The 13561-nt window shown below is 41.0% G+C and overlaps 1 protein-coding gene across 2 annotated transcripts in view; it reads right to left on the reverse strand.

The window, feature by feature from the left end:
- The window catches only part of RB1CC1 (RB1 inducible coiled-coil 1), a 114703-nt gene that overhangs the window by 37008 nt on the left and 64134 nt on the right, over positions 1-13561 (reverse strand). For both annotated transcript variants that reach the window (XM_073679296.1, XM_073679295.1), the window contains exons 14-17: positions 11543-13455; positions 7603-7753; positions 5431-5539; positions 1279-1489 (exon numbers count right to left, since the gene is read on the reverse strand). In XM_073679296.1, the coding sequence (XP_073535397.1) occupies positions 1279-1489; positions 5431-5539; positions 7603-7753; positions 11543-13455 (2384 nt within the window). The remainder of the gene's footprint in view (positions 1-1278; positions 1490-5430; positions 5540-7602; positions 7754-11542; positions 13456-13561) is intronic.

Raw genomic sequence — 13561 nt, forward strand, 5'->3', positions numbered from 1 at the left:
TAGAAATTAGGCAAGCAATAGTGCCATCTTCTACAGTGATGTCACAAGGACAGGCAATGACTGACCACCACTGTCACTTGAAAACTGATTTTGAAAATCAAAAGCTGCCGCCAGGTACAGCCAATTCTGCGCATGCACACACTGCATGCACACATACACACACACGCTGCACACATGCACGGCGCGCGCACACACACACACACACACACGGGGAGTGATCACATTACACTCTCTGTATAGTGAGCGCAGACCGCTCTTTCAGTAAGCCTGGCAGACATGATTTAAACAATATTTTCCTGCATAAAACCACTATATCGGCAGGTAAATAGTGTTTTTTTTGACTGGTTCTGTTCAAAGGTGTAGTTTAGGATTGGTGAAAACTTTTTACTAAATGCAGGAAATGTTGTAAAAAAGTAGCAGCTAAGTCCTACTTCTGTAATGGACCGGTCAGTTGTGGTGACTAGTGTTGAGCAAATTTGTTTGGCATTTCAAATTCAGGTTCGTGTTAGGGGTTCCGCCTTGTTCGTGCCAAAAATCGTGACAGCGTGGCTAATCAGGGATGTTCATGGGTGGAGCCGATTTTTTTGCGCAAACAAGCCGGAACCCCGAATACGAACCCGAATTTGAAATGCCGAACAAATTCGATCAACACTAGTGGTGACTTGTCTTGCAGTGAAGACCTGCTGACCATGGGCGTGAGACCGCTGCAGCCATGTGTGCATGGTTGACTTGTCATCACTGCAGGCCAAGTCCAATATGTTATATTTTTATTTTAAGACAGTTTCTTACCCATAGTAATTTTTTTAAAATCCTGGCGAATAATACAATATAATACAAGCAGAGAATCTAATAATAGAGTGAGGTAAAAAAAATAAAGCTCCCACGCAGTGATTAACGTGGGGAACATCTTCTTTGTAAAGTCCAAATTTCGTATACAGCTCAGTAGGTTACCACTAGTGCAAATGCTGAAAGCTTTAAAGGGGTATACCCATGGATATGCTTAAATGCATAGTATTGTAGATACAATTCCCACCAATGAGACCTTTATTCTTCTTGAGAATGGGGCCCCGTGATAATCTGCTGTAAGTGGAGCGATGGTCTGAATTCCCATATGAATAAAAAGGGAATTCTGCCCCACTCTCCACTGACAGCAGTGTGCGTCAAGGTCCTGTTCTCAAGATGTGGGATACTATTCATGTTGAGCATATCCTCTATATGAGATATTACCACCCTTTTAATCCATAAAAACGTTTAACCAAACACAGAGACGGCACTTACTGCACAGCGGTCATACTGATTTCTAAAGTGGGCTCCATTCTATCTTCATCGTCACATTGAAGTTCAGGCACGAAGGCTCCACTAGGCTCAGAGGAGGTAGGAACCGTGTGAGTTGAAGACATAAAACTCCTTAGCTTGCAAACATCTTCATCAAGTCTCTTCTTTTCCTCAAGTAAACGTGCTCGGTCTTCCGATAGTGTTTCAATTAAATCTGCAGAAAAACACAGAAGAGATGAGAGAAGCTGCTGCGTACGCCCTTAGTGTACAGCCATATCGTAGCCATAGAGTTGCTTACATTCATGTTTATATACCCTATTAAAAGTACCTACTATTGGGACCTTCCAGCACCATGTTACCAATCAGTAGCGTGAAAAAATATGAAGCAACGCACCGTTCCAAGGGCTGCTCATTGCCCACACAGATCTACTTTCTTACACATTACTGTAGGAAAGGCTCTAATCTTACAACATTTTGCTTGTTTGTATGGATTTTCTTAGCTTATTTTGCTTGCTGTGCAATTATTACTGTATGTTCATTACCTCAAGTAACTTAACAAGGATATTTCATTCTTTTTAGTCTTAATCTAAATATGACAGTGTATCATCTCACAAATCACCAGAAAGAATATTGTGCCCCATAATTACCATTCTATACTTCTTTAACTCAAACCCGTATTTCCTGTCAACTAAGCTAATACTACTTAAAGGGATTGTCCCCTTTGCAGAAATCTTTGTACGGTGCTATACTCGGCCTCCGCCGCTGCTCTTAGTGTCTGGCACTGTCTATGGCGCTGACATCATGTCAGCAGCCAACCAGTGAACTCAGAAGCTCTCCGTCAGCAATGGAGAGTTCAGTGATTGGCTGCCTGCTGTGTTGTCAATGTGACGTCAGCGACATACCAATGCCAGACACCGAAAACAGTGACGGAGACTCGCCGATGGACCAGGGGACGGTGAGTACAGTGCTTTTTGCTTTATCCTAAACTGCACTGAGGATTGAAGATTTCCTTGACAGCGGACAACCCCTGTAATGCTGAGTCCATGCTGCAAACATCATGAACATCCTTCGTCCACATTCACTGTGAATGTCGTCCATAGTTTGATCACCTATTTTTTTCCTGTGATAAGTCTCTAGAAAGTTTACAATTAATTTCACAGTACGACACAACATATGGCACACTCCATAATACAACTATTACTATCGTAAGGTCATACAAATCTAGGCGCCACTTGTATTGTTGGGGGGATTTCACAACTGTAACATGGATCAGATTAAAAAAAAAATTCAGCTCCTAAATGTCTTGTCCCTAAATGTAATTTATACAGAAAAAGATATTATAAAGGTTTCTTCCCTTCAAAGTGACAGTCAGAAATGGCAGACACAACACCTTATTAGTACAGGTAAAGCAGGACAGCAGGAGAGATTTTTTTGGAAGAGGTATGTACTGTATTTTGTAGTACTCTATATAAACGGCATTGAGAAAGCCTTCTGCTTGTGATAAACAGGAGAAAAAGGTCCAGAAATCCCCGAGTTCTATATTCGAGCGCAATACCAGTCTCCCATGTAAAATCACAGTCATGTCATCATAATGTCTGACGTTACCAATGTGTCTGAGAGGCTTCTTAATAGCGAAACGCAAGGTATTCCAAGAATGCAATGGGTGCAAATGCAAATCTGCATAGTCCGGTCAGTCAAGTAGGAGGAAAAAGTCTGGATTATACATTTCTAAAAATGAGCGTATAAATTGCACAGTTAGAAATAAAACTATATAAAGTGAATAAGTGCAGGGGGTGGCAAGTAGGATAGCAGAAGCTCATGTTGATTACTCCAGAAGATAATGTCTAAAGGAAGGGGATGGCATATAGTAGTCCTGACCAGATTGCAATCCACTGGTAGACCAGGAAATCCTACTGTTAGGCTACATTCACACATCCAAGGCTAGCTCATCAATATCAGATCGGTGGGGGTCCGACATCACCACTGATCCATGTTTTCAGCTCTAGTGTCAACCACATATCAACAGCTAACTGACCCGGAGCAGCCAGGCTGCCTTCTGTTCTCTGGCAGCGGCTAATCTCCAGAGAAATCCAGCAGACCGGATACTTCTTTCCCCGTCAGAGAAAGTTAGGAGGCTCCAATACACATTAGACTGACACTTGATCTTGTCTATATCAGATGGTTTGGCCGACTTTAATCTAATGTTTAAGGGGGTCTTAAGACACTTTTCCTGACAAGGCTCCACTAAGTTACACCCCTTTCTGGCTACTTTTAAAACAGTCTAGTGAGGTGAAAAATAAAGGCTAAAAGTCGGAGAAAGGCATACACACCACTTTCATGGGGCAGGGTTTTGGCACATTTTTTCATTGTCTTGACCTTACCTATATACAGTACAGACCAAACGTTTGGACACGCCTTCTCATTTAAAGATTTTTCTGTATTTTCATGACTATGAAAATTGCATATTCACACTGAAGGCATCAAAACTATGAATTAACACATGTGGAATTATATACTTAACAAAAAAGTGTGAAACAACTGAAAATATGTCTTATATTCTAGGTTCTTCAAAGTAGCCACCTTTTGCTTTGATGACTGCTTTGCACACTCTTGGCATTCTCTTGATGAGCTTCAAGAGGTAGTCACCGGAAATGGTTTTCACTTCACAGGTGTGCCCTGTCAGGTTTAATAAGTGGGATTTCTTGCCTTATAAATGGGGTTGGGACCATCATTTGTGTTGTGAAGAAGTCTGGTGGATACACAGCTGATAGTCCTACTGAATAGACTGTTAGAATTTGTATTATGGCAAGAAAAAAGCAGCTAAGTAAAGAAAAACGAGTGGCCATCATTACTTTAAGAAATGAAGGTCAGTCAGTGCGAAAAATTGGAAAAACTTTGAAAGTGTCCCCAAGTGCAGTTGCAAAAACCATCAAGCGCTACAAAGAAACTGGCTCACATGAGGACCGCCTCAGGAAAGGAAGACCAAGAGTCACCTCTGCTTCTGAGGATAAGTTCATCCGAGTCACCAGCCTCAGAAATCGCAGGTTAACAGCAGCTCAGATTAGAGACCAGGTCAATGCCACACAGAGTTCTAGCAGCAGACACATCTCTTCAACAACTGTTAAGAGGAGACTTTGTGCAGCTGGCCTTTATGGTAAAATAGCTGCTAGGAAACCACTGCTAAGGACATGCAACAAGCAGAAGAGACTTGCTTGGGCTAAAGAACACAAGGAATGGACATTAGACCAGTGGAAATCTGTGCTTTGGTCTGATGAGTCCAAATTTGAGATCTTTGGTTCCAACCACCGTGTCTTTGTGCGACGCAGAAAAGGTGAACGGATGGACTCTACATGCCTGGTTCCCACCGTGAAGCATGGAGGAGGAGGTGTGATGGTGCTTTGCTGGTGACACTGTTGGGGATTTATTCAAAATTGAAGGCATACTGAACCAGCATGCCTACCACAGCATCTTGCAGCTGCATGCTATTCCATCCAGTTTGCGTTTAGTTGGACCATCATTTATTTTTCAACAGGACAATGACCCCAAACACACTTCCAGGCTGTGTAAGGGCTATTTGACCAAGAAGGAGAGTGATGGGGTGCTACGCCAGATGACCTGGCCTCCACAGTCACCAGACCTGAACCCAATCGAGATGGTTTGGGGTGAGCTGGACCGCAGAGTGAAGGCAAAAGGGCCAACAAGTGCTAAGCATCTCTGGGAACTCCTTCAAGATTGTTGGAAGACCATTTCCAGTGACTACCTCTTGAAGCTCATCAAGAGAATGCCAAGAGTGTGCAAAGCAGTCATCAAAGCAAAAGGTGGCTACTTTGAAGAACCTAGAATATAAGACATATTTTCAGTTGTTTCACACTTTTTTGTTAAGTATATAATTCCACATGTGTTAATTCATAGTTTTGATGCCTTCAGTGTGAATGTACAATTTTCATAGTCAAGAAAATACAGAAAAATCTTTAAATGAGAAGGTGTGTCCAAACTTTTGGTCTGTACTGTATATACAGTATATCATGGTATACAGGTGGTTTACCCTGAAGAGCAGAGACATAGCAGGCATACTGTCTTGTGATAAAAATCCTCACATTTTCTACCAAGTATGTTAGGACAATTCCAGTCTTTTTCTCCAGTGGGACCACTTACCTTTATCTCTTTCCTGCTGCTGTGTAATACTCTTCAGCTTCTCACTCAGTTCATTAATTACATTTTCTTTTTTAAGTCTCTCCCTTGTTAAAACGGTGTTAAAGTTTGTCTATAGGGAAGAGAAGAAATGTAGTAATAAAACTAATCATTTACAGTATATATCCGGAAGCTAATCAAATCTGTTTGTTTTAAATTAATTATGTGAGTATGGAGAAACAGAAGAATACACCACACATCTCGCCATCACCCCACTTATATGTAAGATGATGGGTGATAGTTTGATCATTGTGCGCATTCTGTTACTACCGAGACCCATGCGTTCTACATAGGATTTGCACTGCGCATGCAGCCTGGAATACAGACTCAATAAAAAGCATTTCATGTTTTAAGAAAATATTTTTTAGAGAAGGAAGGAATGATATAGAGGGAAAACAAAAAAAATAAATAAGTAACACTGCTTACCCCTGCAATCCCATGCTGCTCCAGCACGACCTGTCACGGCGGTCCAGGCCGTACCCAGGGTTATGATGTCCAATCTGTCACCTGACTGCTGCAGCCAATCACAGACCTCATAGTCATGTATTGTACATGCCGTTGTCACCACTTTGTGAAGTGACTAGCACAATGATCTGCATAGTCAGGAAAACCAACGGGGCCACCAGAGTAGTGACAATGGCTTCACCAGGTGAGTTATTTATCCAGATTACCTGCCTTTGGCAAGTCCTAGACAACATCTAAATTTGCAAAATTCCTGGAGAACCCCCCTTAACTATAGTCACTTTTTTATCATTTTAATTTTACACTTTTTAATCTTATATATGTATTTTTAATTTTGATTTTAATATTTTGTACATATAATGTAGCAATATATATAGTATATGCCAGTAACAGTTGTTAGAGCATAACTATGTCCTAACATCAAAATAAATGGTCAGACAGCCCTTGGCATTGGTGGTCTGTGCTTATTAGGTAAGGGTCTAGATTGCCTCACAGCAATTTCCAGTGACACAATCAAATTGGGAGGCTACATGATCTCCTTGGAATGCTGTGATCAGTGTTAATTGTGGCATTCAAAAGGTTAAACATAAGAAGCCAGTCTGCCTCTTTATGTTAGAGCTGTGGTCCCGGCTCCTCACTGCATAGGTACACATCCAGGTGATCAGCAGGACGAGGACCTACTCCTCATTGGGTAGGTACACATCCAGGTGATGAGCAGGACAAGGACCTGTTCCTCACTGCATGGGTACACATCAAGGTGATCAGCAGGACGAGGACCTACTCCTCATTGGGTGGGTACACATCCAGGTGATGAGCAGGACGAGGACCTGCTCCTCATTGGGTTAGTACACATCCAGGTGATGAGCAGGTCAAGGACTTGCTCCTCATTGCATGGGTACACATCCAGGTGATCAGCAGGACAATGACCTACTCCTCATTGGGTGGGTACACATCCAGGTGATGAGCAGGACGAGGACCTGCTCCTCATTGGGTTAGTACACATCCAGGTGATGAGCAGGTCAAGGACTTGCTCCTCATTGCATGGTACACATCGAGGTGATCAGCAGGACAATGACCTACTCCTCATTGGGTGGATACACATCCAGGTGATGAGCAGGACGAGGACTTGCTCCTCATTGGGTGGATACACATCCAGGTGATTAACAGGATGTGGTCCTGCTCCTCATTGCGTGGGTACACATCCAGGTGACCAGCAGGACGAGGTCCTGTCCCTCATTGCGTGGGTACACATCCAGGTGATCAGCAGGATGAGGACCTGCTCCTCATTGGGTGGGTACACATCCAGGTGACCAGCAGGACGAGGTCCTGCTCTCCATTGCGTGGGTACACATCTAGGTGACCAGCAGGATGAGGTCCTGCTCCTCACTGCATGGGTACACATCCAGGTGACCAGCAGGACGAGGTCCTGCTCCTCATTGATTGGGTACACATCCAGGTGATCAGCAGGATGAGGTTCTGCTCCTCATTGGGTGGATACACATCCAGGTTATCAGCAGGATGAGGACCTGCTCCTCACTGGGTGGGTACACATCCTGGTGATCAGCAAGACGAGGTCCTGCTCCTCATTGGGAGGACGCTAATCTGAAGCGCTCGATGCCTGCCTTCTAGTCCTGCATTGTTAACCAGTTAGAACAATCCTCCGCTGTTACAGACCTGCTGTTCTGCTATAAGGGTGATCCTGAGGTTCTGCAGTTCTTCAGTTTTTTTCCTTTCTTGCTGCTCAAGTTGCTCAGAGATCAGCTGCTTCTCCTGCTGAAGCTTTTCTTTAAGCTCCCAAACCAGACTGTGCGAAAGTCCAGAAGAACTTAAAATGGAGACGAGAGAAAGGATGACAGAATTAGACAACCTTAATGTTTTTACAGCTTTCCATAGCAGTATTGTCACACTTTACTATTTTATTTAGTAGGCTTTCACAGATTCTAGGTAACTTAAATAGCAGCTTAAAGTCTACTGAAACACACTGCCGTTAGTAAAAGCAGTGATTGCCATTCTAAGGGTATGTTCACACTGTTTTTTTATGGAGATTTTGGAGCATATTATGTGACAAAATCCATATAAAAAAGCAAAAACAAAAAACAATACAAAACACTACTGTATTGCTGTAAATAGAGAGAAAACACTTTTCTATGAAGCCCATCTTGATTTTTAAAGGGGTTAAGCTACAAGTCTTCAGTTACTCTGTGTGACTGCACACCTATAAATCCTCACATTGTGGGATGCTGTGAGGATTCTCCAGTGCCAGGCACGTTACTGCAACTATGTGATTGGCCTACATGCGGTCACATCCTGACTAGACGTGTGCAGCCTCACTCAATGTAAGCATATTGAGTGAGGCCAAACAAAACTAGTCGTAATGTGGTTAGGAGTATGTAAATCTCATAGTTGCGGTCACATAAATGCTTGCTCCCGGCACCGGAGAATCCTCACATCTCGCATAGAGTGACTGCAGACTTGACTATCTCAAAATTGCATAGGAAAGAGGATAAAGGGAGCAGGTACACAATTTAACTGCCACTGTTAGTGACGGTCAGCAGTCACTGGTCAATAGCAGCGATTGGAGCAAACTCTGGTCACTGCTTCTACATGCAGATGCTGACTGTATAACACAACAAGAATCTACCAGATATGTAATACAACTTGAAATTCTAAGCCCTATGTTAATAATGAAGTAGCTGAGATGTACCTAAATATCGAAGGCGCCAAAAAAAAAAAAGGCTCTAAATCACATAATCTTTATTAATATAAAAGACAAACAGCACAGTAGCTCCAAGAAAAGCTAAAAGACACCACTAGGGGGCTATAAAACAGTGTCATATGGGAGATTCCAATAAATATCAAGGTATCCAGGAAGATTAGTCTATAACACATGTGATGAACCGCTATCCTAAGATACAGCCACCAATGAATTACAGAGGAAGTCTCACCATAAGATCCCAGGAATAGTTAAATGGATTGTCTGGGATGTTTTCAGTGATTGCCTATCCTTAGGATAGGTCATCAATATCTAAATTGGTGAAGGAGCAACACCCAGCACACTGGAGGTTCAGCGGTTCCCAGTGCTTGCCAGATGTGCTCAGCTATGGAGCAACACAGAACAGGTCTGTCATCCATATAGTGGCCGTGGCTGGGGACTGTACATCCGAACTCTACCGATTTGAAGCTCCGCAACTCCACAACTGAGCAATTCCAGCTGCCGCCAGCACCAACTGGTCAGTGGAGGCGTTGGGTGTCGCACCTCCACCAATCTAAGTATGAGGATAAGGCTAGGCCATCAATGTAAAAGTCCTGGACAATCCCTTAAATTTACATAGTGTAAATGGATTCCCTGGCAGTATTTAGCACAGGCTTCCTTTGGCACCTTTTTTTCGAGTTTATCTGCCGGTTATTGTACAGACCTAGCTCCTGAGCCTGCTCCATACATGGTGATTTGATATAGATGTAGGATGTACTATTGTGGCCTACGTCAGGAAGGGGTTAAGATAACTAGCTTTCAACTGAGCTTCTGTAACTTTTCAATGTATACAAACTAAAGTCAGAGAGCATTGGATTACCAACTAATGCTGATGACAATGCACAGCTCGCACTACATATTGTACAGCACGGCAAAAACGCTCCTTTTAGAAAATTTGAGGTCAATTTTTAGCCAAGAAGGAGTAGATAATTTGCAGTAAATCAAATTTATAGTACAGAGGTATACATAATGTTAAAGAGCAAATCTGAGGAGAATCAGAGTCTAAATTGCTAATAATTTAAAAATGTTTTATTAGATTTTAATGCATACTCTTTTTTTAATAGATACAAAAATACACAGGTCAGGATCACAGCCCAGACGCAGGCAGGAAAGATACAATGGGTAAATACCTTTTATGATTATATTGTTTATCAACCATACCGTATTTGACTATAAGCAATTCTTGAGATAATGGTGGTTAGAACTCATGATTGACACACTATGTCAGTGCTATCTTACACGTGCACATGTCCATACATATGAACAGTGTCATTGCATTGAAATTTTGACTTGATATTACTCAGTCATTTCAAAAAATGGTAAATCCACAACTTTCGCTGCTATATGGCTATAATTGAACATGTACAGACCTAGGTATGTTTGACACTTTTTACATAATTGTATCCTGACCTAACCCTCGACCCACATACCTTGGGGCTCACCTACTGACTCTTGCATGTACCCACCATATTTTTGTACAAATATATGTATTTTTGTATCTATTAAAAAAAGAGTATATATTAAAATCTAATAAAAATAAATTTAAATTATTAGCAATTTGGACTCTGATTATCCTCAGATTTGCTTATTATGTTGAGTCGCAAACATATGGGTACCACACAATAAAACATGGAACCGGTATTTTTTCATAATAATATTAGAGGCTGTACAGTGAAGAAGATAAGTTATCCACAGATAAGGGAATACAGAGATATTTTCTAAAATCAGGCAATAACTTTACATGCTCAAGCAGGTGAGATCGGTGAATTGTAACATTAAGAAATCTATTAAAAAAACAAAAACGGATACCTATGGCGGTAACTTCAGTGAAGAAGAATAGAGACCCAGATGGGGAAATAAGAAATTAACTTTTACCCCTTAACGACATGGGAAATTTTCGTTCTTGCGTTTTCCAAGAACCAGATTTTATTTTTTACCCTGTTTAGCCATAGGAAAAGCTTTTTTTTTGTGGGATGTGTTGTAGTTTGGAATGACACCACTTATTTTACTGTAGAATGCGCTGAAAAAATGTGAAAAAATTGAGAGTGCGGTGAAATTGAGGGGGAAAAAAGCTGTTCTGAAATTGTTTTTTGGGTTTTATTTTTATAGGGTTCATGATGTGGTAAATATGACTTGGCAAACGATTTTCCAGTTCAGTACGATTGCAGTGATATAAATCAGCTTTTTTTTGTGTGTTAATTTAATAGCGAAAAAAAAAATCAGAAATTGTATAAAAGAAAAGTTTTCTTGTATTTTTTACACGCTGAGCTGATGTTTTTATTGATACCATTTTGGGGTACACGAGGGTTTGATTATTTTTTGGTGCATTTTTAGGGGGTGAAATGCGGTGTACAAAAAGCAGCCATTCTGGTGTTTCGATTTATTTTACTTTTGATAATTTTAGATTTTGATTGAACTGACTTTTTGGGGGGCCACAGTGATACCAAATTTGTCTATTTTTTTTAATTTCTTAGTCAGTGGTGTATTGAATGAGCCCCACAATGTCGTTTTCAATGTTTCCTTTCCTTCTTGCAAAGTATTGTTACAAAAATTCAAACGACCTATTTATCAAAAACTTGGTACAGCTTCAGAGAAAAATAGTTGAATAGATAAAAAAGCTAAAAATGGCTAAATGGTATCGTCTCACGTAAAATTCTGCTCAGGTGGGAATATTCCACAGCTTTGTACCTCAAAACCAGACCATTTATCAAACACCAGGCCAGACATATAAGCCATTTGTGGCCAAATTTAAAAAATAATAATATAAATGTAAAGGTTTTGCAACTTACTGGACTCCCAGAATATAATTTCAAATTGAATTGTTTTTTTCCACCAAGCAAAGAAGGGAAAATCTCTTCTTACCTTTTACTTAACTCCTGCTCAAGGAACTGAATTTTTTCTAAAAGTTCGTTTTCAAAAGTTTGTCTGTGTACGTCAACATCTGTAAGACCGAGGTGTGCACGGTCCTCTTTATCTGACGGACCCTTCTGTGAGAGTGATTCTCTTTCAAGCTTGTGCGTGGACAAAATTTGATCTCGCTCTTCCTCTAGCTTCCGAATCGACGATTCATAGACGTCTTTCTGCTCCTTTAGAGACCTCTCGTGGTCTTCAGTTTGCTTTTCAAATGCTTTCAAGCTATTATCTAGTTGGATTCGGAGGACATTTATATCTTCCTGGAGCTTACACTCAGTTTCTCGAGCTTTTTGATGGACAGACGTTAAATGGCTAATGTCATTTTGCAACGAGCTGGTTTCGGATTCTTTTTGTTCTAAAAGTTCTGAAATACACTGATTTTTTTCAGCTGTCAATAGTGTTTTGAGTTGGGTAAGTCCTAGCTCATGTTCTTCTTTCTGAACCTGCATCAGGCTATTCAGATTTCCAATCTCCTTTTTTAGGGCTTCTGTCTTTTCATCCAGTTGACATTGTAAGTCATCCTGCTGTTGCATTTTACTTTCCTCCAGGACTAACTTCATTTCGTCTACTTCTCCCTCTTTAAGTGCCAACTCCATCTCCAATTTACAACGAATGTCTGTGAGTTCTGAAAGTCTACAGCTTAAATCTTGCAATTGGGAATCCTTCTCCTGAACAGCGACAGCGGACGATTCCTTTAACTGGTTAGTCATGAGCTTATTGTCATGCCTTATCTGTTCCACATTACACTTGTGTTCAGTTATTACATTTTCAAGATCTTCTGCATGCCTGAGCTTTAAGTTTTCTTCTAACTCTTTTAAATGTGTTTGCTCTAAAATAAGTAATTCCTCCTTAAGTAGTCGAAGTTTTTCTTCATTCTCAGCATGAAGCATCTTAACATCCTCGAGCGCCGCTTCCCGAGACTGCTTCAGCTTCTGAATTTCACACGTCTGCTCCCTCATGGCACTTTCAAGTCGGATAACTTTTTCATCCTTCTCGCTCTGTAAACAAAGAAAGGTTTCATTTTCCCTTCGAATTGCAGCAAATTCATTATCTTTACCCTGCAAATCATCCTTTAGGCCCGAAATGTCAAGTTTTAACTGGGCAATGGTTTCCTCGTTCACTTCATGGCCTTGCTTTGATACATGGAGTCGTTTCTCATATGAGTCTTGTAAGCGCTGCAATTCCTCTAAATGCCTCACTTTTAAGGCGGTTTCGAGAGAAACCTTGGAGCGTTCGATCATATTTAGAATCTCAGAAGAAACAGTTTTAATAGCATTGGCAAATTCACTTTGCTCCCTTTGTACGTGTTTCCGCAAATGGCAAAGCTCCTCTCGGAAATTTCTCACGTTAGTTTGCGATTCCTGGGCCACTATTTTACACTTCTCCAGACAAGTTTTCAAAGAAGCGTTTTCCACATTGTCATCTTTAGCTTTGCTTTTTGTATCCTGCATTCGTCTGTTGTCGATTGCATTTATAACAGAAGAATACAGAGACTCCACCATCATTTCTGGACTTTGCGTATCACTGATATTGGGAGAGACAGGATTCTCCTCGATAACAAACTCATTAACTGCAGACATAAAATCAGATTCCGGACTATCCCCTAACGAGTCCAAATCTAAAGAACCCTGTTTAATTGCCTGTTCACTATTTGGATGGGGAATTGTTTCAAAGTCAAATGTATGAGCGTCAATGCTGTCTGGAGACAGTTCTTCTAAAGGTCCGGGAATGGCAACAGAAGGACAAATGGGACCCTGAAGGCTAAATGTTGGAGGAGACTTGGATGAGGTAGTTGTAATTTCGGTTGCATTCTCAATCCTCGGTGTTGTTACAGATTGGGGGGACAGCTGGCCATTAGAACCCTAAAAATTAAAAGCAGGGATATGAGATAATGTGTCATGAGATAACAGTATTCGTGAAGTTACATAAAAAGTGATTGTTATGTTACATAAATTGCAATTATCCAGC

Source organism: Phyllobates terribilis, unplaced genomic scaffold, assembly GCF_046119375.1.
Source record: "Phyllobates terribilis strain yellow unplaced genomic scaffold, ASM4611937v1 Scaffold_4__5_contigs__length_816908805, whole genome shotgun sequence".
Classification (NCBI taxonomy): domain Eukaryota; kingdom Metazoa; phylum Chordata; class Amphibia; order Anura; family Dendrobatidae; genus Phyllobates; species Phyllobates terribilis.